This window comes from Lepisma saccharinum, chromosome 11 (genome assembly GCF_977018435.1).
Source record: "Lepisma saccharinum chromosome 11, izLepSacc3.1, whole genome shotgun sequence".
NCBI classification, from domain to species: Eukaryota; Metazoa; Arthropoda; class Insecta; order Zygentoma; family Lepismatidae; genus Lepisma; species Lepisma saccharinum.
The window spans coordinates 73,816,729-73,839,650 of NC_139239.1; the positions used below are offsets into that span (position 1 = coordinate 73,816,729).

The following is a 22,922-nucleotide window of genomic DNA, read 5'->3' on the forward strand; positions in this document are numbered from 1 at the left end:
CAGAGAATTAATCAATTTTCCGTGAATTGCATAACTCACAGGATACTTCAGACTTCAGAAAGTGTCGTGTCGGTATATAAACGGTAAATTTCGTGTTTAAGAGTCAATTTCGTATTTTGCAGTTCATTTCGCATTATTTCGTGACAAAACAGGGTAGAAAAATGCACCTCAGACCTCTCAGAAACATGAAAAATGAACATTACAGCATGTTATTTCATATTTCGTGTTTTCGTCAAAACGAAATTTGCATGCCTCTATAAATATCCCAATAAGGTCCTGCGTGGAATGTGTTACCGCATCAAGGCAGGAAGTGAAAATTCAGTGTTGTGAATGTTATGACCAGGGAACAAATTTACATGTAGTAAAATGTTCTAAATATTTAGTTATTTTCACCAAAATATGGAGTTAAATATGGACTTAAAATGATAAAAATTTACCTTTTTTATAATACAAGACACTACACGAGCTATATAAAATACAGTAACCTCACATTGAGATTAATTGTAAAACAGAAAAAATGTGTTTTCATTTTCTATTACCAAAACAATGAATAACAAAATTTTGTTGTAAGTGTTTGAACGTGAATTTCCTTCTGTTGTCTCTTGAAATGGATTTATATTGACTAAAACTGTGTTCAAAATCGCAAGAAGTAGCCTAATGGGAGTGTATTTCAAATTTATAAGTTATTCGCAAGAAATTCATCCAACTCTTTCAGTCACATGGGGACATGTAGTTATTGTGTGAATATGTTGAGCAATGTTCTGAAATATGGAAATATTTATAAATAACTATAATATGTAAAATATGAGCTAAAAACTAATACGATAGGGGGCTGGAAAGTTTATGAAATCACGCAGACGAAATAAAAATTAGAACAAATCGTTGTCGCCATTAGAAAGAGCATATATTGTAAACCTCTTATCCTGATATAATCCTTTTGTCATTGTTATTTTTTTTGTTTCACGTTCAGTAAGAAGAGATGGCAGAGGACCTAAAGAAATTTGAGAAGAATGAGCTTCGCAGTGTCATCAAGTTTTTCATGTTGCAAGACAAATCTCCCATGGATATTCATAAAACTTTGCATGAGCTTTTGGGGGAACATGCCCCAGGATATACAACAGTAGCCAAATGGGTGAGGCATTTTAAGACTGGATATAGTGAGACTGAAGATGAACCCCGCTCTGGCAGGCCTGCAAGTGCAGTGACCACGGAAAACATTGACAAAGTGCACGACATGATCATGGAGGATAGGCGCATATCCACCAAAACCATTGCTGCGTATCTGGGTATATGGCGTGATCGTGTGGGTGTCAAAATATCAGAGTATGTGGACATGCGGAAGCTCAGTGCGAAATGGATCCCAAAATAACTAAATGCTGGTCACAGAGAACGTTGGTGCAGATGTCACGGGAGACCGTGTGCAAGTTTCAACACCCTGATGATTTTTTGCGCTGTTTGGTGACTGAAGATGAAACATGGATTCACCATTATGACCCACAGACTAAACACCAATCCATGGAGTGTCACCACGGTGGGTCACCTCGACCGAAAAAGTTCCGAAGTCAAAGGTCAGCGGGGAAGGTTCTGGCATCGGTCTTTTGGGATAAGGACGGTGTCATCCTCATAAAATATCTTAAACAGGGTGAAGCCATCAATGCTCCTGTTTATTCCCAATATTTGATAGAATTGAAGGCGGTTCTAAAGGGAAAACGTCGGGGAAAAGTGAGCCGTGGTGTGCAATTTCTCCAGGACAATGCGCCCTCGCACAAGGTCCATCACCATACAATTGCTGGCAGATCTGGGCATTACCTGTGAACCCCACGCACCCTATTCCCCTGATTTGGCCCCGTCCGACTATCACCTCTTTTCAAACCTCAAAAAAACCTCTCAGGGGCACACACTTTCAGTCCGAAGAGGCACTATTTGAGGAGGTGGAGGAGGGCTGGTTTGCACAGCAGGACAAAACCTTCTATTTGAAAGGGTTACAAATGTTGAAACATCGTTGTAAAACGTGTATTGAGCTTCGGGGGGAATACGTTGAGTAATGTATTAAAATGGTTGTTCCAGCTGTATTTCTTCTGGGTGATTTCATGAACTTTCCAGCCCCCCTCGTATATATGGAACCAGCCCAAAACTAAACCGAGAAGGTTGGTAACGCTGCCCTATCTGAATATTCGCCACTAAATTCTTTCCCCCTTTTCGGAAAGGTTTGAGAATCGGAGAGGAGGGAGAAAATGCAGGGGGGGGGGAGACAGACAGAGAAGAGAACCGTGTTTCAAGATCGAATTGGGGCCCAATTTGAATGCGCATAACAATTCCTACGGGGAGGTCATTTGACATGGAAATAAGCTGTGCGGCTAGGCGCAACCCAGTATGACTTCCTAAAAAGGGAGCGGGGGTGGGGGGGACGCGTCCTACATATGTGTGCGTGCGGCAAAGCTAATATTGGGTTCGACTGGAGTCGGGAAGGAGGGTTGAGTCTTCAACAAACCTCTCTCCTTCGCGGGGAGACGGGGGTGTGGTATCAGCGGAGGGTTGCAGAAGGAGGGGCGGATATTATGGCACCGTTCAACCGAAAAAGCCAACCTCGTTAGGGCGTGGATTAGTAGTAAAATGCGCCCTGAATCTAAATACCAGAGGATGAGGAACGTCGAGGCTAGACACCCAAGTGAACATGCTTGCCCGGTTGAGAGGAAGGTTTAGCTAAGCCCTTTTGCCCACGGAGGAAGATTTGCTGCTACAATGCGCTTTGGATGCTGGAGGACTACTTTTCCTCTTATAAGATTGAAATTTTAAAGAACCTCTGTGTGTCTCCACTGACTTTATTATTAAATCTATAATATTTATCTTTCACAATTTTCATCTTGTTTCTGTGCAGTGGAAGAATTTTGTTTAGCTAGACTAAAGATGTGAATTGATTTTACTTTGATGAAAAGATTCTCTCGGGCTATCGACCAGGTGACTTGTGGAAAGGATTCGAAGCTTTCGAGAGCTAACGTCACTCTTGTTCTTCAAGGTAGTTCTGCCATGAAGAACCATAGAAGATCTTCTACCCTGACGTGACGTTAGCTCTCGAAAGCTTCGAGTCCTTTCCACAAGTCACCTGGTTGATAGCTTGAGAGAATCCTTGCACCATTCTTTCGCCAGGAAAGTTTCACAAGTCTTACTTCAGATTTTGCTTTGTTATATTAATTAAATTTATCTCTTGCTCCCTCTCTCGTACTTCCTCTCACTTCCATACTTTTCTTTCCACCCCTTTCTTCCACTTATCTTTCTCTCTTCATATCTTCCTTGTCTAGTTCTCTTACCTCCTCTGCCTCTCTCTTTCTCAGTAAAACACAAACAAACAAACTAGAAAACTAACTAACTAACTAAATCTCTAGCCTTCTTAAACCCGAAGGTTGCAGCAACACAGGCCTTTCATCTGTCCCTATTTTGAGCAAGATCTATATACTCTTTTCCATCCCTACCGATTTCCTTTAAATCCATCTCAACGTTGTCCCTCAATCTTCGTCTTGGCCTTCCTACAGGTCTCTTACCATCAGGTTTCCCAACAAGAATCCTGTAAACTCCTCTTTCCTCTCCCATTCGTGCCACATGGACTGCCTACCTAAGTCTTCTTGATTTAATTATTCTAATAATATCTGGACATGAATACAAATTATGTAGTTCTAAATTATGTGACCTTCTCCACTCATCTGTCTCCTCATCCCTTTTAATTCCAAATATTTTCCTAAGGATCTTATTTTCAAATACTCTCAATTTATGTTCCTCTTTCAATGTAAGGGAGCAAGTTTCACACCCATATAATACTACAGGCTAAATTACTGTTTTGTATATTTTAACTTTTAGTTTCTTACATATTAAACGAGAAGACAAAAGCTTATGAAGAGAGTAGTAACATGCATTTCCTGAATTAAGCCTACTTTTTATTTCCTCTTTAATATAATTTTCACTTGTTAATATTACTCCTAAGTATTTGAATTTGGAAACTGGTTCAAACGAGTTGTTATCAATAATTAGATTTTGATTATTACCTAACACTTGGTTTCGGCCTGTAAGCATATATTTAGTTTTCTCTTTGTTTACTTCCAAACCTATCTCTTTAGCAGTTTTGAAAAATATTTCAGCGTTATTTTTAATTGTATTTATATCATCCCCTAATAAGTCTACATCATCTGCATATGCTAACAACTGAGTCACACCATTTAATTTTAGTCCTTCTTTAGTTTCTTTTACCTTCCTAACAGCATATTCTAAGGCAAAACTAAAGAGCAATGGAGATAATGCATCTCCTTGTTTTAACCCATCATGAATTGTAAATTTGTCAGACACATTAATACCCACACGAATTTTACTTTCTGTTTCACTGGTTCATACTTTTATCATACGAACAAGCTTCTTAGGTATTCCAAACTCTACTAATATATTATATAATTTCTCTCTTTTGACCGAATCATATGCTTTTTTGAAATCAATTAATAGCTGATGGACATTTTCATATATTCCCACTTTTTTTCAAGTGTCTGTCTAATGTGAAAAATTTGATCTGTTACGTTTAAATCCACATTGATGATCACCTATAATTTCATTAGCATATGGGGTTAGTCTTCTTAAAATAATGTTATATAATATTTTATATGTTGTTGAGAGCAGAGAAATTCCACGGTAATTATTTCAGTTCATTTTATCACCTTTTTTAAACACAGGAACAATTATGAATTCTTTCCACTGTTGAGGGATTTCTTCTTTATTCCATATTAAACAAATTAATTTATGAATTTGACATATTAACGAATTTCCACCATATTTAATTAACTCAGCTGGTATTAAATCAATGCCAGGTGCTTTGTTATTCTTTAGCCTTTTAATAGCATCTTTAACTTCAGTCAAGTTAGGTTCTGGAACTAAAGGTTCTGCTGTGTGGACTTCATTTACTTCTGATTTATCTCCTACATGAACATTTAAAAGGCCATTAAAGTTGTAATGTGCTTCAAACGAGGAAATAACGTTGTTAATCCTTTATGCGATAATGTAGGTTATAAGACATATGTGACATCCGTAAATTGCCTCAGGTCCTAAGGTAATGCAAAAAAACGATTAAGCTCACCAAAAATAATCTTATTATATATAATTCGCACTCTCTTTCTTTCCAAAACAACATTTAATCACTCTTTAGTCACGAAACCAATAAATATGTCATTTTATAACTTAACACAAACTTTATGTACTAAGTACAGACTTTTCATTCTAAGTTTGGATGTTACTGAAGGAATTCTTAGGTATTATGAAGAAAGGGACATAATCAGGGAACTATTAGTATTTCTAGAAATACTTGAAAAAATAACTTACTTACTCGAGGAAGGTTCTACATACAAGATCCTTAGTAACCCCTCAGTGAATTATTAAACTAAAGTTTCAATTTGGCAATTTTATGTTTTTCGCATGTGCTTGGCATGGCTGGCTTGCAATGCCCATAATATTTCTATTGGATTGATTTAGAAGTGTATGACGACCCGTTTACTCAACCATAAGATTTATGAACCAAAACTTGCCTGATAACCGGACCATTTTGACTATATTTTTTAAATAATAATTTCTTATCTGTGAAGAAAATATATTATTTTATCTCAAAGTGTGAATGAGTGGTAACAGCAGGGGTTCAGATTGATGTTAGTTTTTGGCCAGTGGTGGCGATTAGGGGGGCTCGGCCCCCATTTTTTTTCACTTTTGCCTCCACATTATGCTAAAGTTTATATACCAAGGGCCCCTCAGTTTTGAACCTTTAACCCCAGTTTTGGAACCTAATCGCCGGCAGTGTTTTTGGCGAATCCACAGCTGCCCAACATCTCCTTCGAAAGAAGTTCTGGTCAAGTATATTTTTACTGAAGTTTCTACGTAGTACAGCTCCTCTGTGTGCCAACTGTATAAGGAAATGTATTATTTTTGTTAAAATATTTTTATATTAACTTCAATGAGCTATTGTTTACGCATTTCTGAATATTCACAATAACAGTCTACCATTTTCTCGAGCTCATCGTTTCCCTTAAACATGCGAGTTGTAAACGAAGCAATCAACAGATGGAACATCGAGCGCCTGGCTAAACGGATTCATCTTAATCCAATTTGCCTTTCTTGCCCCGCTCGGGCAGAGGCACGCACGCACGGCTCATTGTATTGCTTCGCTCTAAGCTTCTTAACTCGCCTTTGTTTGCAATCGATGGGAAAATCGTTCGTCATTTTCGTCTGCAGGCAATCCAGGGATCCTTCCCCTCTATGAAAAAGGAAGGGGGATGCATTTTGTAAATTATCCTCTTGACCCGTGACAGTTAACGAGGTGGAAACGCAGACGTTTGTGATGCATTAACTTAACAATCGTTTACGAATGGAAGCAAGAGGATTGCTGGGGGGAACGGCAGTGACGTCAAGAGCGTCAAAATGGGCAAAACTTGCAATGATGGAACACCATCGTGATTATGAGCAGGGAACGGATTTAAATGTAAATACATATTTATGTGAGAAGCTGAAATCAGTTATATTTTGAATTATCTTTGCACATCATGGCATGTAGACTCAAGAAATTCCGGTTTTATTTTCCATATTTTTACATATATTAGTTTTTGGCTCATATTTTACTTATTTTTGCAGATTATTTCCATATTTCTGAACATTTCTCAACATATACTCCATATTCACACAAAAACTACATGTCCCCGTGTGACCAGAAGAGTTGGGTGAATTTGTTGCAAATAACTGACAAATTTTAAATACACTCCCATTACTTCTTGCGATATTGAACGCAGTTTTAGACAATATAAATCCATCTTAAGAGACAACAGAAGGAAATTCACGTTCGAACACTTACTACAATATTTTGTTATTCATTGTTTTCGAAACAGAAAATGAAAACACATTTTTTGTTGTTTTACAATTAATCTCAATGTAAGTGTACTGTATTTTATGTTGTGTAGTGTCTTATATTATTAAAAAGGTAAATTTTTACAATTTTAAGTCCATATTTAACTCCATATTTTGGTGAAAATATCTAAATATGTATTTGCATATTTAGAACATTTTTACTACATGCAGATCCGTTCCCTGATTATGAAAATCAGCGATACACTTCGGTCTTTGTTTAGCCAACACAGCACGGCAGATATGCCTGCCTATCGCTAGCAGAACAGTCGAGTGAAGCTTTAATAACTCAGGATATGCTAGGTAAACAATCACACACAGCTTGAAAAATACTATTTATTATAATCAACTTAAGAGTTTAATACCGTTGACCTTGAGTATTCGAATACCCACACCAGCACTCCGTTACAACATGCGACCCACCACTGACACACACACAGTCTCGCCTAATTGTAGATTTGATTTTATGTAGTGTATTTGGTGTCTGCACTACCGGTACGTTCTGGAACTGTGTACGTACAGTGTACTAAGCAATCAAATGACCATTTAAAGCAGCAGACATGCATTCGTTGCAACTTCTGTCGCTGTTCCTGCATACAGTATCTACTTGGTTGAACGTAATTTTCCTTGCACCAACCTGACCAGCGCCGTAGCTAGATATTTTGGCGCCCTCCTAACGCATTACCAAGCATCGACATTTGATGTATACTACTGGTTTGGGAAACAGAAAATTCCAGCAGCGTGTTACCAGAATATACCCTAGCCTTCCTGGAAATAAGGAAGGACTGCGAGAGGTAATTCATGTCGACTCAATGGGAATGTGATAGGCAGATGTTCATCCTTGGCAAAATGAATGAAAAACCCCAACGAAATTGATTGATTTGTTGTTTTAAGTCCACTTTATGCACATAAAGGCTAATCGGGACTGGTCCTACAGTTTCAAATGGGATCCAAAAAAAAAACCAACGAAATGTAGTCGAATTACAAAATACCCATTTATGCCCATATTACTGATAACTAGTACAACCACAGACAGATTCACATTTAGGTTCTAGGTTGGCTAAGATTTACCTGGGATGTGTGAAGACCTTCTCGTCTCCTGCATGCTCTTTCGTTTCAGATTCTAATCCAACCGCTCTAACCTCGTTCTTCCTTTTCCACCAAAACTACGATCATTCACCTCTCTACTTCAACACTCTTACCACTGGCACCGCTCTGTATTCTAGCTCATGCTGACGCTTACACTTCCTCGTTCCTAACTCTTTACAAACACACCACAATATCTCTGCCAAGTGTACATTCCCCGTCGCATATTCTGACTTTGTTCTCTTTAACAAATAAAAGCTTTGAATGGAGCCCTAGATTTCAGCCCACCTAGTCTACTCTTTGACCTCCTGTAACTGTAAAAGTATAAGGCCCAGAGGGGGGGGGGAAGACTGTTTTTTTACCTAGGTCAGAGCTACAAGCATACACAATTACGTTGAAATCTGTGTCGGTGGGGGACATGGCTTGGGTGAATTGACATGAAATGACTCGACACCAATATAAGATGATATCACCGCGCTTCAATGAGTAATTATTTAATTTTATGGATATATTACTCATTATAGTCTATATTAATGTGCTATAGTTCTGTGAAACCATTTTGCCTCTTCAGGTAAATCACGACAATGCAGGGGCGGCGCCAGGGGATGCTTGCGCACCCCTTAATTTTCTTCCGCACCCCCTACGTTCAACGGAAAACACTAACCCTTAGAGTGTCATATTATGTCATGTCGTCATATTGAGCGCCGAATGTTAGGTACTAAAGTCAGGCCGTTATTATTGTATGCAACAGGCAAGAAGCACTGAAAGAGCTGCCGATATACATACTTTCCTGTACTGGCGGCAGCCTCTATAAAGATCAGCGACCGTTTTATTTTCTTTCGTCAGCATTGTTGTTATGAATTTTTTCTTCCTTTGTTTCTTCAAGTGGTCTGTTTGTGGTTTTCGGTAATTACCTACAGATTAATGTGAGTTATACATTTCTTTCATTTTCTTTTACACTGTTGATAAACGGTTTATTTTCCGCTTAGCTATTTGTTCTTCCTTACACTGGAGCAAAAAATTCAGCTGCTTTCAAGGTATCACCAAGTCAATGACCAAGTCGTGCTCGGGGAATAATTTGAAGGGCTCGGGTGTAAAACATAGTAAGTGACATTTTGGTTATTTTTGAGTTACAAAGTAAAATGTGGCATCCTTCAATTTTCGAGTGAAATTGCCATGTCATACAATTTGCATTGGACGCAGTGAAGCCTTCTGATATTGGTGAACACAACACGAAAACAATTTATCTACAGTATAGCTTCTAATAACCTTTTCAAAATGTCACTTACCATGTTTTACACCCGAGTCCTTCATTTAACGCGAGTTGTAACGTGAAGAGTAGTTTTCTTGTTAATACGTTCTGTGTATTTTTTCAAAAGCCGTTAGAAAGAGGCCCAATGTTCACGAAGAAATTTTACAGTTCGATGTTGGGGATAGTGCGGCAGAATGGATTTTAACGAAGACGAAGTTGCTGTGCACTTCGCGTTTTGTCCTGAAGTGGCAGACGGAATGTACTATGTATTTGGTACCTCCATTGGTTACATTGAAAAGGTTCAAAAATTGTGTTTTTAAAGACACTACATAGTTCAATAAGACTGCTACGTGTATCTGAATGTTTACACTGCACGACCACTTTCTTGGAGTATAAGACTTAATACATACGATCATGTAAGTCCAGGGGGAAGGCAAGGGGGCACAGCCTGCCTGGAAAATGAATGTCAATCTAAAGTTATTATATTTCACACATACAATTTCATTTCAGTCAGTATTTTTTGTTAATCAGTAGCGATGATTAGGGGTGCAGTTGCCCCCGCTTTTTGCTATTTTTGCCCCCGCACTATGGTAAACTGTCCTTGTCCCCCCCGTTTGGTCACCTTGCTCCCCAGTTTTAAAAGGTTGCATGCGTGATTCATGGTTTTCCTTATTTTCAGCATCGCACCCCCTAAATTTAATTCCGCACCCCTTGATGATTAATCCTTAAATTAAACTTTGATTAGATAAAATGGTTGACTGGACACTAACTGTCGGTGACAATATTGTTGAGTCCAGCACTAAAAGTACTCGGTAACAGAGGCTACGAGCGGTATTGCTGCGAATAAAGTTAATGCCGATTGCAGACATATTGTAAATTGTAAACATTAGGATTTTTTTGTATTTAATTGCAAGCAATCAGGCATATAACAATTTAATTAATGCCCTAACTCCACACCCCCTATTTTTAAAATTTCTTTAAAAACAACTGGCCTGGCAAGAAAATTAATGTCAATTAAAGTATTGAATAACAAAAGGAGTCAGATCCAATTGCAATAGGCAAAAATAATTGTACGGTGATCACTTTTATTTGCCTATTACAATTGACCAAAAGTAAAGTTGCTGATTAATATTTTATGCATATTATCGTAAGTAGTCGAGTGCATAAATCTTTGGATCTGTCCTTCAAAGCCATAGGATCCCAATTCCTTGCCTTCCAATAAGTTCAGCGGAAATAAATAACCATCGATTACACAACAAATGCTAAACAATTGTATTTTGATTATTATTTTTTAGTGCTTAGCAAGTCTCTCGGGAGGGGGGGTCTGGGCACACCTAAATACGTCCTTGTTTCTGAGCATTAGTATTTATATTTGGGTTGTATGCACACTCCTAGTCTCCGCAGATAAACTATACCCTTTTTAAGGATGGACTTGACGAACATGACTGGTAATTTTAAGTGCGAAGGTTCGCTTTCTCTTTGTCAAGCAGTCATATATTTTCGACCACGTCGTAATTATCTGTATGAAATGTTCACCTTTTCACAGCACTCGCAAAGAACAGAATTATAACATACAGGGTTTGTATTTTAAGTAATGAGAATAAATTCAAGAAAACAAAATTTATTACAGATATGGCTACAAACCTTTAGTAGTCTTCAAAGTATGCCCCTTGAGCATCAACACACTTCTGCAGGCGAGTTTTCCACGCGTCGTACGCTCCCTGAAAGTCAGCAACTGGAACAGCCTTCAGAGCACGCATGCAAGCCGCTTTGACCGCATCCAGGGTTCCGTGGTGGTGTCCTTTGAGGGCTGTTTTCACTCTGGGAAAGAGGAAAAAATCTGCAGGAGCAAGGTCGGGGCTGTAGGGAGGCTGAGGAATCGTTCTGATGCCAGATTTCGTCAGGAACTCTCTAACCACGAAGCACGTGTGACATGGCGCATTGTCATGATGGAGCTTCCAAACGGCGGCAATTTCTGGTCGCACTCGATTCACCCGTCTCTTCAACCTTTTTAACACCCCCACGTAGAAGAAGCCATTGACTGTCTGTCCTGCAGGCACAAATTCCACATAGACCACACCTTTCTTGTCGAAGAACACAATCAACAATGCTTTGATTCTGGACTTGGACATGTGCGCCTTTTTTGGTCGAGGCGACTGCGGAGTGTGCCATGCGGTGCTCTGCCGTTTTGTTTCGGGATCGTACTCGAAGATCCAACTTTCATCTCCGGTAATGACATTGTCAAAAAACTGGGGTTGTCTTCAATGCGTTCCAAAAGATCTTGCGACATGACCGCGCGGTTGTGCAATTGCTCGTTCGTCAAAACTTTCGGGACGAGCTTGGCGCAAATTTTTCTCACCCCAAGATCCTCGGTGATGATTTTGTGAACAACCATTTTATCGAGTCCTAGCGTATCCGTGATAAACCACACACTGACATGCCTGTCCGCGTTCAGCAAATCTCGCACACGTTGTTCGTTGTTTCTGGTTCTTGAGGTTGACTGGCACCCTGCGCGTGGTTCGTCATCCACACTCTCCCGGCCTTCTTTGAACATTTTGTGCCACCAAAACACTTGCGCTTGTGATAAACTGTCACTGCCGTACGCTTGCCGAATCATTTCCAGCGTTGCTGGACCAGATTTTCCAAGGCGCACACAAAATTTGATCGCGTACCGCTATTCCATGCTTGCTGCATTTTCCTCTTGCACACACTACTTTGCAGACGTCCACGCCACACGTGATCATGCCTCAACGGACGCCAGCAGGCAACTGCCGCTTGGAGCGCTTTCAAGGTCACACCCCCCACTACCGACTCCAACCGGTCCCAGCGCGCTCTGATGTCTAGACGCGGCAGAAAAAAAATATTCTCATTACTTAAAATACAGACCCTGTACCTTGAAATGTCCGTTGAGCTCTCGATCACCATACAATCCACGTGCTGGTGTAAGTGGGACGGTCAAAATCAGCTGTACGATCGTTTGATGTACGCCTTGGTTTGCCTTGGTCTGCAACAAGACGGGCAGGTGGCTCGGCAAACGATGAAGAGTATCGTAGAACGTGCATTGCTGATATTTTCGAAATCGTTCCGAGGCACGTGAAGAACTGAATTACGACTCGAGTGCCTTTGTGGTCGAAACGTCTCGTAGAACCATCTGGTACCCCAACGGCAAAAGAAACGGTAGCCGAATTGTCCATCACCATTTTCATTCGGTCTGTATGGCACAATATGATGAAGATGAATTGAAATAGAGACTTCAATAAGCAGTGGGTAATGCATGTTTTGCACCAACATAATTTCATTCCTTAAAACAACACACGATGTAGAATAAAAAGTAATGAAAATGACGATGGACAATTTGCCTACCATTATCTTTGCCGTTGACTGTATAAGTCGAATACTACCAACGAGAATAGCAGGGACCTGTAACGTAACGCAATTCATTGGTATTTGTCACCGTTCCGCGTTATTTCCGTACCGGGTACCGCGTACCGGCCCAAGTGCTGTGGACCGTTCCAAGGAAAATACCAGAACCTCTTGGTAAGGCGAACAGTAACGCTTCTGCTATACAGTTCCGTTCGTACCCGAGAGTGCTTCGGGGACGACAGCTTTGGGTACACAGAGTGGAACGTTAAAATACCCGTACCAGAAAGCATGGAACTTGTTCCTTATCTGAATGCCGGTTCCGTTACGGTACGTACAGTCATGGAAAAAAGTTCTTCCCCATAAGGCTTTAATAGGAGCAAGTAATGCAGGAGGTAGGCAACACATATTGCACCCTTCGATGATCGGGTGATTTTGCCTGTCTTAACACCGAGAAATGTGTTCCACGCGAAGGTCAACATGACAGGAAAGCAAAGAGGGTCACGTGACTATTGGTTACGTGGAGTGTTGTGCTTCTCCACGTCCCCAGTTCTTGATCCACATTGCAGAAAAAGTAGAGCTGCATGCAATATATGAAAATAGGTTGTTTTCAACTACACGCTTAATTATGATTTTCCCAATTGTAAATCTATCAGACGTGTCTCCCGATTTAGTCGGGACAGTCTTTTACTTTGAATTCCTGTTTCTCATAGGCGTAACTTGACGGGAGCAGAAAGGGCATTTGTAACCCCCCCCCAAAAAAAATCAGGTTTCTTAAAGCTGCTAAAACAGGAATTAAATACTATGATTTGACGCGTCCAAAAAAAGTATTATATTGAAAGATTTTTCCCAAATACGTAGATAGAAATTTAATACTTTGAAAGTGTCTCAGATTTGTTTATTGTCACAACTTAGTGTGGCACAGGTCTACTACAAAAATGGAATTTCGTAACAGAAATATGAACCCACTCCTTTTATTTAATGTCATTGGTAAACAATAAAAAAATGTGTTAGACCCAATTCTTTAATACCTTATCATAATCTTTATCGCAAGTTGAAATTTTGTTGTAAGTCCACTGTATGCAAAAAAAAAAAAAAAGTAATGTTCTCACCTGTGCTTGGCGCTACGCCATGAAGGCGTATAGGGGGTGTGGGGGTAACGCCCCACACTTTCTTGATTCGTTCGTGAGTGGGGGTGATGTGATCAGCATCACGCCCCTGACCGCCTTTACCACCAGGGTTTCCCCCAGGTACCCATGTCATTCGACGCTGGGTGGGCGCTGGGGCCGCTTCCAACGTTAGAAAAGTTCCCGGGCTTGAACCGGCCGGGAATCGAACCCGGGACCTATAGCATGGTAGTCAGACGCGTTACCGACTGAGTCACCGGCACAGATAGACTAATCTGAAGTGCATACAGTTTAAAGTGGGATCCGAACCACTATGTTCGATCACCTGGTATCGTACCCCAGACCCCTTGATTACAAGGCCTTACCACTACGCCATCAGTGAGGCGCACACAATCTTTGTATTTTGACCTTTTTAAACCTATATGTATCATATAAGAGGTTGTTTAACGTTGCTATGCCTCTATGGATTATATTTAGCCAGTATTCGAGCACATAGCGTCAGGTTTCATAGAATATAAGCTTCTCTTCCATGTTTATGGTTTCCTGTCTGCAGTAGAAAAACTGGCAGGTTCCCATAACTTTTCTTTCAATAGTCTTCCAATGGTTGCATATCATATCACTCAAATTTGATTAATTCGTTTCGAACACAATCCCCGATGGCGCAGTGGGATCGTGGGCGCCTTGTAATTAAGGGATCCCGGGTTCGATACTCGGTGGAGGAACATAGTGGTTCGGATCCCCCTTTAAATTATAGGTCCATTCACGATTAGCCTAACAGGACATAAAGTGGACTTAAGACACCAAATCAAGCAACTAACACAATCCCGTTATTGTCCAGATTATCGAATCCAGAACCTTCGTCGCGAATAACATAAGCAGGAAGACAACGTGAAATAACCGAACAGAAACAGAACCTAAAACCTACATCGGATAGATTGGATTAAGTCGACGATACAGCACGGGTTCTAAAATGAAAAAGAATACGAAAGTTGAAGGACCTCTATACGCACCCACTTTTCCTCCACTCAATGGGGAAGATATCCTTCTAGCTGAGAAGCCTTTACGTAGGAGTGCCCTGAGGGAACTTCAAAGCCACGACGACGTGCAATGACGGGACCAAAACATACGTCAGATAGCTGTGTTCCTCCTTATTTCGTACGCCATTGATAACTGGAACACGTGACCTCGTCTTTGGTAAAGCAGAAGCCTGCTTGCTTGCCACCACCCTTTAGTTCAGTGACCTTCGCCCGTAGTCAGCAAGAGTGAATGACTCACCATATACTTGTCTGTGAGGCTACACAAGAATAGATATTTCGTTAGTGGCTGTAAGTATTGTTTCATCTGCAGGTATATCAATTACCATTTCAATAGTTTCCTTCCTAATGGTTACTTTAGTGATAAACATGTAAATTAGTTCTCGAGAGTGAACGTTTTATCTATTTGAACGGGGGATTTTTATACAGCCTGCATGTATTATTTTTTTCCTGAAACAAGAAGAAATTCTAAGACGCAAAAAGAGTTGTATAAGAGTAGTTAACAAAAGGAAAAAAGAAGAAGAAATCGAAAATGTAAATGCTGAAATAAATTATGGTAGAGATCGAGTGAATAACATTTTGTCATGGGGCCTCCTCGATGGCGTAGTGATATCGTCGTCGCCTTGTAATCAGTGGATCCCGGGTTTGATACACGGTGGATGCACATAGTGGTTAGTATCCCACTTTAAACTGAAGGTCGAGTCCAGATTAGCATATCTGTGCACCAAACCAAAACTAAGAAAGAAATTGTCACAGTGTAAGAAAATTTCATGTTCAACCACATACGAAACACAAGGGAATAATATATTGCAGTTTGGAGTTCACATCTGTAGCATCTAACCAGCACAATTATGAATCGCAACATATCGTATCAGATCCATTTTTATTATACATGTATGATAATATAAGAGAAGTAGAGGAAAGAGAAAACCAAGCGAAACACGGACGCCTTCTCCAGAATTTCAAATCTCGTTACATAAGGTTCTGGGTTGGAGTCCCGAACAGGCATGACTTTCTTGTTCTTGCCCTTTTATCTGCTTCATTTCATCATAATTCATCGTTATGGTTTACCTGCAGGGGAAGAATACTGGCAATAATTGCCAATACAAAGCCAATGACAAACAGAACAACTCGATTACGGAGGTGCCAAGAAGAAACGAGACTTGACAGTTTCTCCGTCTCTCGGTTTGTCGAATTGAAAATTGCTCTCCCGTTCTCGGTCTCGATTAGTCAAATATAGAAATCGAAAATGTATGTGAATGAATATACATGTATTTTATATATTCCGGTTTTGTAGGAGATTTAGTGAGAGCTGAAATAAGTACTCTTCGATCGTATTTATTTTTATAATTTTTATTCCCTGTTCGATGATCGCGACGATAAGAACGAGTGACCATTACATGAAATTGATGACGAAATAGTCAAACACCCCCGACAAGGACGGTACTCAAACCCGGGAACTTTGGCGACGATATCGAATGTCAATCACTTAATGAGCTTGACCACCGAGCCTGCTTAATGTTGTTTCTGTCAGGTAATTCGTAATAACTGTCAATATCCCACATTCACTATCATTTGCTTCATAATTTATCTTATTGTTGTGATTAACCTGAATTCAAAGAATTAGTTGAAAGGCAAAAATGCAGGATTGAATGTCTCTGATGTTACTCCGTGCCGAATAATATGACGTGGTATTATGATATGAATTTATTAATCATATAATATGCCTATTCATTCCATTGATTGATCCCAATTGAGCACACAAAATATGCTATAATGTCCACTCCATGGAGGAGTGGTTAGCACAGCGCGCTACGATGCCATGGGTCCCTGGTTAGAATCTCGACTTGGGCGTGGGTGTCCTTGGTAAGTGTCCCTTCATCAATTTCATCATATCATCACTCATCTTCATCGTCGCTATTTGCCAAAAGTGAAAGAATAGCAAATCTAAATAACAAACATCCAATCAAATCGAACATCTCTACCGATTTAATTCTATACGGTACCGAATTCCCACTTTATTACTGCATCTTAAGTCATTTTACAGCATCTCAATTGTTTTCCGATTCGAAAACATTTGGAATGTTGTTTTGTGCAGTTGATTGTGCATTGTTTCGTTGTTTGGATTGTTTAATTAACGTCGCATTAATTAGTTTTAGACCAATCGTGACGGGGGAAGCAAGAGCACAAAGGAAGCGAAAAAGACAAGGAAGAGACCACGGCTTTCTTTAAAGATAGCATCCCGTGAATACAACTCAAGTGACTGCAGAATATTATGAATAAAATTTATTTCGCTTTTTCCTTTTATTTCTGTTTCAGTTATTTTACTTCGCTTTTCTTCTACCACTCGCGTTACTCGTGTCGGTGAGGAAGAATTATAAACTCGTGAAATGGACGATGGTACAAAAAAATATATGCCTCTCCCACGGTTCGAAACTGTCAGTACAAAATATTGTCTTATTTTTAAAATTTACGGGCAAATATGATTTGTCACGTAGCAATTTTCGCTTATCTCTTTCTCAAGGGGTTCCATTGCCTCTCTGATGTCGTAGTGGTAACGTCTTCGCCATGTAATGAAAGGCTTCCGAATTCAATACCAAATAGAGAGGCATTTGTTTCGGATCCCATTTTAATCTGTAGGTCCAGTGCATGAACTGGACTTAAACAATTAACGTGTGGCATGTGGTCTGTGATGAGAACCATCATTTCAGCGAACCTCTTGACAATGACTCTAATATCACTTGAAAGAATAGTATTTCTTTACGAGTAGGTCTTGTCAAGAAACCAGTTCCTGAAATTTTTTTCTGGAGGCATCGTAGCACCCAGCTGTTTGTTGTGGCTGGGGCACGAGTCATGTGACTCATGCTATCAAAGCTCAATCCTTCCCGAGAACTCAGAATCACCAGGCAAACTTAAGCGAATATTTTGTTATTTGGGTTGCATAAACAACAGGCTTTAAGACGTTACGAAATTCTACGTCCCGTGGCCCAGGTATTTTTTTCTAAGACTGTACCTCTCCTTAGAATCATACCGGTACAAATTCATGATGGGTATATCTGAACTTTAGGATCGGGTACAATTGTAACAAAACCTATTTTAAGCAAATCAAATGGGTATTGAGTGGATCAGAAAATATATGTCACGTAACTCTTCATTTTAAAACTTTCATTGTTGAATTCTTGAAAAATCGATAAGAACTAATATTAATTGAGGTTGTAGGCAATAAAATATAAATTGTATATATATAAATAAACATGGAATCGTGAGATTTGTTATTAATAATGTTACTTTTATAAAACCAATACACGTAATATTGGGTGCAAGGTGAACATATTTAAAAAAAAATATTTTCAAGCAAGATATTGAAAGTTCGACATGATGATAGTTTATGTAATTAGAATATTACCAACTAATAATACATGTGGAAAAAAGGGAAAGTTAATGTACGCCATATTGAGTAATGTTACCATCTAAGTTACAGATCTGAAATTCGGGTTGACCTGGCATTGCCAATCAAAATTATTTTGGTAAAACTGGAAATTAGACGCCATATTGAAAAAAGTCACTTCTTAAGATAGAGAAGTGAAATTCGGTTTGGTGGTAGATCTTGCTAATTAGTGCATGTTAAATCAACATAATTGTTGAAAACCGGAAGTTGATGGACGCCATATTGAAAAATGTTACTTCTTAAGATATAGAAGTGAAATTCGGTTTGACGGTAGCTTATGTGAATTAAAGCATGGAAAATTGACATGATTGTGGAAAACCGGAAGTTCATGTACGCCATATTGAAAAACGTTACTTCTTAAGATAGAGAAGAGAAATTCGATTTGGTGGTAGATCTTGCTAATTAGTGCATGTTAAATCAACATGATTGTGGAAAACCGGAAGTTGATGGACGCCATATTGAAATATGTTACTTCTTAAGAAAGAGACGTGAAATTCGGTTTGACGGTAGCATATGCTAATTCGTGTATGGCAAATCAACATGATTGTGGAAAACCGGAAGTTGGTGGACGCCATATTGAAAAATGTTACTTCTTATGATAGAGAAGTGAAATTCGGCTTCAAGGTAGCTTATGGGAATTAGAGCATGGCAAATCAACGTGATTCCGGAAAACCTGAAGTTGATGGACGCCATATTGAAAAACGTTACTTCTTAAGATAGAGAAGAGAAATTCGATTTGATGGTAGCATATGTTAATTCGTGTATGGCAAATCAACATGATTGTGGAAAACCGGAAGTTGGTGGACGCCATATTGAAAAATGTTACTTCTTAAGATAGAGAAGTGAAATTCGGCTTGAAGGTAGCTTATGGGAATTAGAGCATGGCAAATCAACGTGATTCCGGAAAACCTGAAGTCGATGGACGCCATATTGAAAAATGTTACTTCTTAAGATAGAGATGTGAAATTCGGTTTGACGGTAGCTTATGTGAATTAGAGCATGGCAAATTGACATGATTGTGGACAACCGGAAGTTCATGTACGCCATATTGAAAAACGTTACTTCTTAAGATAGAGAAGTGAAATTCGATTTGGTGGTAGATCTTGCTAATTAGTGCATGTTGAATCAACATGATTGTGGAAAACCGGAAGTCGATGGACGCCATATTGAAAAATGTTACTTCTTAAGATAGAGAAGTGAAATTCGGTTTGACGGTAGCTTATGTGAATTAGAGAATGGCAAATTGACATGATTGTGGACAACCGGAAGTTCATGGACGCCATATTGAAAAACGTTACTTCTTAAGATAGAGAAGTGAAATTCGATTTGGTGGTAGATCTTGCTAATTAGTGCATGTTAAATCAACATGATTGTGGAAAACCGGAAGTTGATGGACGCCATATTGAAATATGTTACTTCTTAAGATAGAGAAGGGATATTCGGTTTGACGATAGCTTATGTGAATTAGAGCATGGCAAATTGACATGATTGTGGACAACCGGAAGTTCATGGACGCCATATTGAAAAACGTTACTTCTTAAGTTAGAGAAGTGAAATTCGATTTGGTGGTAGATCTTGCTAATTAGTGCATGTTAAATCAACATGATTGTGGAAAACCGGAATTTGGTGGACGCCATATTGAAAAACGTTACTTCTTAAGACAGAGGAGTGAAATTTGGTTTGATGGTAGCTTATGGGAATTAGAGCATGACAAATGAACATGATTCTGGAAAACCTGAGTTTGATGAAATTCATATTTAATTTTTAATAAATAAAAACTGAATCGACACCCAAATGTATTTATTTTTCAACATGGCGTCTATCAACTTCCAGTTTTACAGACAGCATATGCATTGTCCATGTTCAAATTAGTAAGCGCAATAATCTAATCGAATTTCACTTCTTCATCTTAATAAATTTCATTTTTCATTATGCCGTCCATCGACTTTCGGTTTTATAATATCATATAAATTGACCATGTTCTAATTAACATAAGCAATCACCAAAGGAAAGAGGAATATTAAAGTAAATTTTTCCGTTAACGTCCGGTTTTCCCTAATCATGTTGATTTCCAATGCAGTAATATCCATAATATCATAAAACCGAATTTCACTCCTCTATCTTAAGAATTAACATTTTTCAATATGGAGTCCATCAACTTCCGGTTTTCCACAATCATGTTGATTTGCCATGCTCTAATTGCCATAAGCTACCTTCAAGCCGAATTTCACTTGTCTATCTTAAGAAGTAACATTTTTCAATATGGCGTCCACCAACTTCCGGTTTTCCGGAATCACGTTGATTTGCCATGCTCTAATTCCCATAAGCTACCTTCAAGCCGAATTTCACTTCTCTATCTTAAGAAGTAACATTTTTCAATATGGCGTCCATCAACTCCCGGTTTTCCACAATCATGTTTATTTGCCATGCTTTAATTAGTATAAGCTATCGTTGAACCGAGTTTCACTCCTCTATCTTAAGAAGTAACATTTTTTCAATATGGCGTCCACCAACTTCCGGTTTTCCGCAATCATGTTGATTTGCCATGCTCTAATTCCCATAAGCTACCTTCAAGCCGAATTTCACTTCTCTATCTTAAGAAGTAACATTTTTCAATATGGCGTCCACCAACTTCCGGTTTTCCGGAATCACGTTGATTTGCCATGCTCTAATTCCCATAAGCTACCTTCAAGCCGAATTTCACTTCTCTATCTTAAGAAGTAACATTTTTCAATATGGCGTCCACCAACTTCCGGTTTTCCGGAATCACGTTGATTTGCCATGCTCTAATTGCCATAAGCTACCCTCAAGCCGAATTTCACTTCTCTATCTTAAGAAGTAACATTTTTCAATATGGCGTCCATCAACTTCCGGTTTTCCACAATCATGTTGATTTGCCATGCTCTAATTCCCATAAGCTACCTTCAAGCCGAATTTCACTTCTCTATCTTAAGAAGTAACATTTTTCAATATGGCGTCCACCAACTTCCGGTTTTCCGGAATCACGTTGATTTGCCATGCTCTAATTCCCATAAGCTACCTTCAAGCCAAATTTCACTTCTCTATCTTAAGAAGTAACATTTTTCAATATGGCGTCCATCAACTTCCGGTTTTCCACAATCATGTTTATTTGCCATGCTTTAATTAGTATAAGCTATCGTTGAACCGAGTTTCACTCCTCTATCTTAAGAAGTAAGAATTTTCAATATGGCGTCCATCAACTTCCGGTTTTCCACAATCATGTTGATTTAGCCGTGCTCTAATTAGCATAATCTACCTTCAAACTCAATTTCACTTCTCTACCTATTTTAAAAGTAATGGGGCCTACTGCACATGACTCCTAGTAACAGGTTGCCTGAATGACGAATATCGACCTTCTGCGCAGGTCGTTGTAATTAGTATAATATACATGAGCTTGTTGAAACTAATTGTTTCTATTGTTAATAGTTTGCCAGAGTGACGGTCTTCAAAATTTTTGCATACCTGATGCCATTATTAACAAATTAATGAAAGATAAACTAGATAGCTTTTATACATATTTTTCGGATAAATAAAATCCAGAAAGATCACGAATTACTTTTTTCTAAAGTTATTATAATTAGTTTTAAACAAAGAAGTGTATATTTATCGGTATTCCATTTGCTGCTGTGGAATGTTGATTGACAGTAAACTGTTATGATACGTACTGTAAGTTCCTGTTACAAATGTTACCCGCTTCATCCATTTCTATCCACGTACCGGTATTTTAATAACAAGCGCTAGTCATTGTGCTTCAGTACCGGTTACCAACTTGTGGTTCCATTTCGTACCCGGTAGCCACCGTTCAGGTACAGTATGTACGGGTACGATCGTACCCGTTCCATCCGAGACCCGTTCCACTCAGTACCTGAAGCGAATGGGTCGTTGAGTAACGGTACGCCTAATTTACCCAGGTTGTAGGTAGGTCCAATCTGTCCGGTACTGTGTGGAACGCCAAGGCCATTGTAACGCATATCGATAGTTCCGTTCGTAACTTGACAGCGTTACAAGTTGGGTTACGTTACAGGTCCCTGGAGAATAGTGTGCTTCGACTGCGGATGTACGACGATGAAGTGTCTCGCTTATCGCACAACGTTGGAGCAGCCTTGCATTCTGACGTCACCTCGGAATGCTATCATTGTTACGCTAAGTTATTGGGTTAGACTTGTTAGGTTTAGTTCTCTTAGCATAAATACTATATTTTATGTGTATTTATGCTAAGGGAACCAAACCTAACAACGTAGACATTCCTCGTATGACGTCAGAACACGAAGTTGGTCTCGCGTAGTGCAATAAAGAAGACTCAGAGGTGAGAGGGTGTACGTCAACGTCAAAGATAATGGTAGGCAAATTGTCCACCGCTATTTTCACTACCTTTTTATTCTACATCCTGTGTTGTTTTAAGGAATGAAACTATTTTGGTTCGAAGCAGACATGGCTCTCTGCTTATTGACGTCTTTATTTCAATTCATTGTCATCACATTGTGTAATTCAGACCGAATGAAAATGGTGGTGGACAATTCGCCTACTGTTTCTTTCGCCGTTGGGTACGTACTGCTCGTGCAGTTGTATGTTCACTGACGGGTCCTTTATCGCACAACGCGAGGACAACCTCGCGTTTTGACGTCAGACGAAGAATGCCTAAGTTGTTAGGTTAGGTCTGTTATGTTTGGTTCTCTTAG

At 39.3% G+C, this 22,922-nt stretch overlaps 2 protein-coding genes across 2 annotated transcripts; one reads left to right on the forward strand and one right to left on the reverse strand.

Moving 5' to 3' along the window:
* The first annotated feature begins 979 nt into the window (after positions 1 to 979).
* On the forward strand, positions 980 to 1,369 carry LOC145995078 (protein GVQW3-like). Its single transcript, XM_083131610.1, has one exon. The coding sequence runs from the start codon at positions 980 to 982 to the stop codon at positions 1,367 to 1,369; it is 390 nt and encodes a 129-aa protein (XP_082987736.1).
* A 9,985-nt stretch (positions 1,370 to 11,354) lies between these two features.
* On the reverse strand, positions 11,355 to 11,870 carry LOC145995079 (protein GVQW3-like). Its single transcript, XM_083131611.1, has one exon. The coding sequence runs from the start codon at positions 11,868 to 11,870 to the stop codon at positions 11,355 to 11,357; it is 516 nt and encodes a 171-aa protein (XP_082987737.1).
* Between the last annotated feature and the right edge of the window lie 11,052 nt (positions 11,871 to 22,922).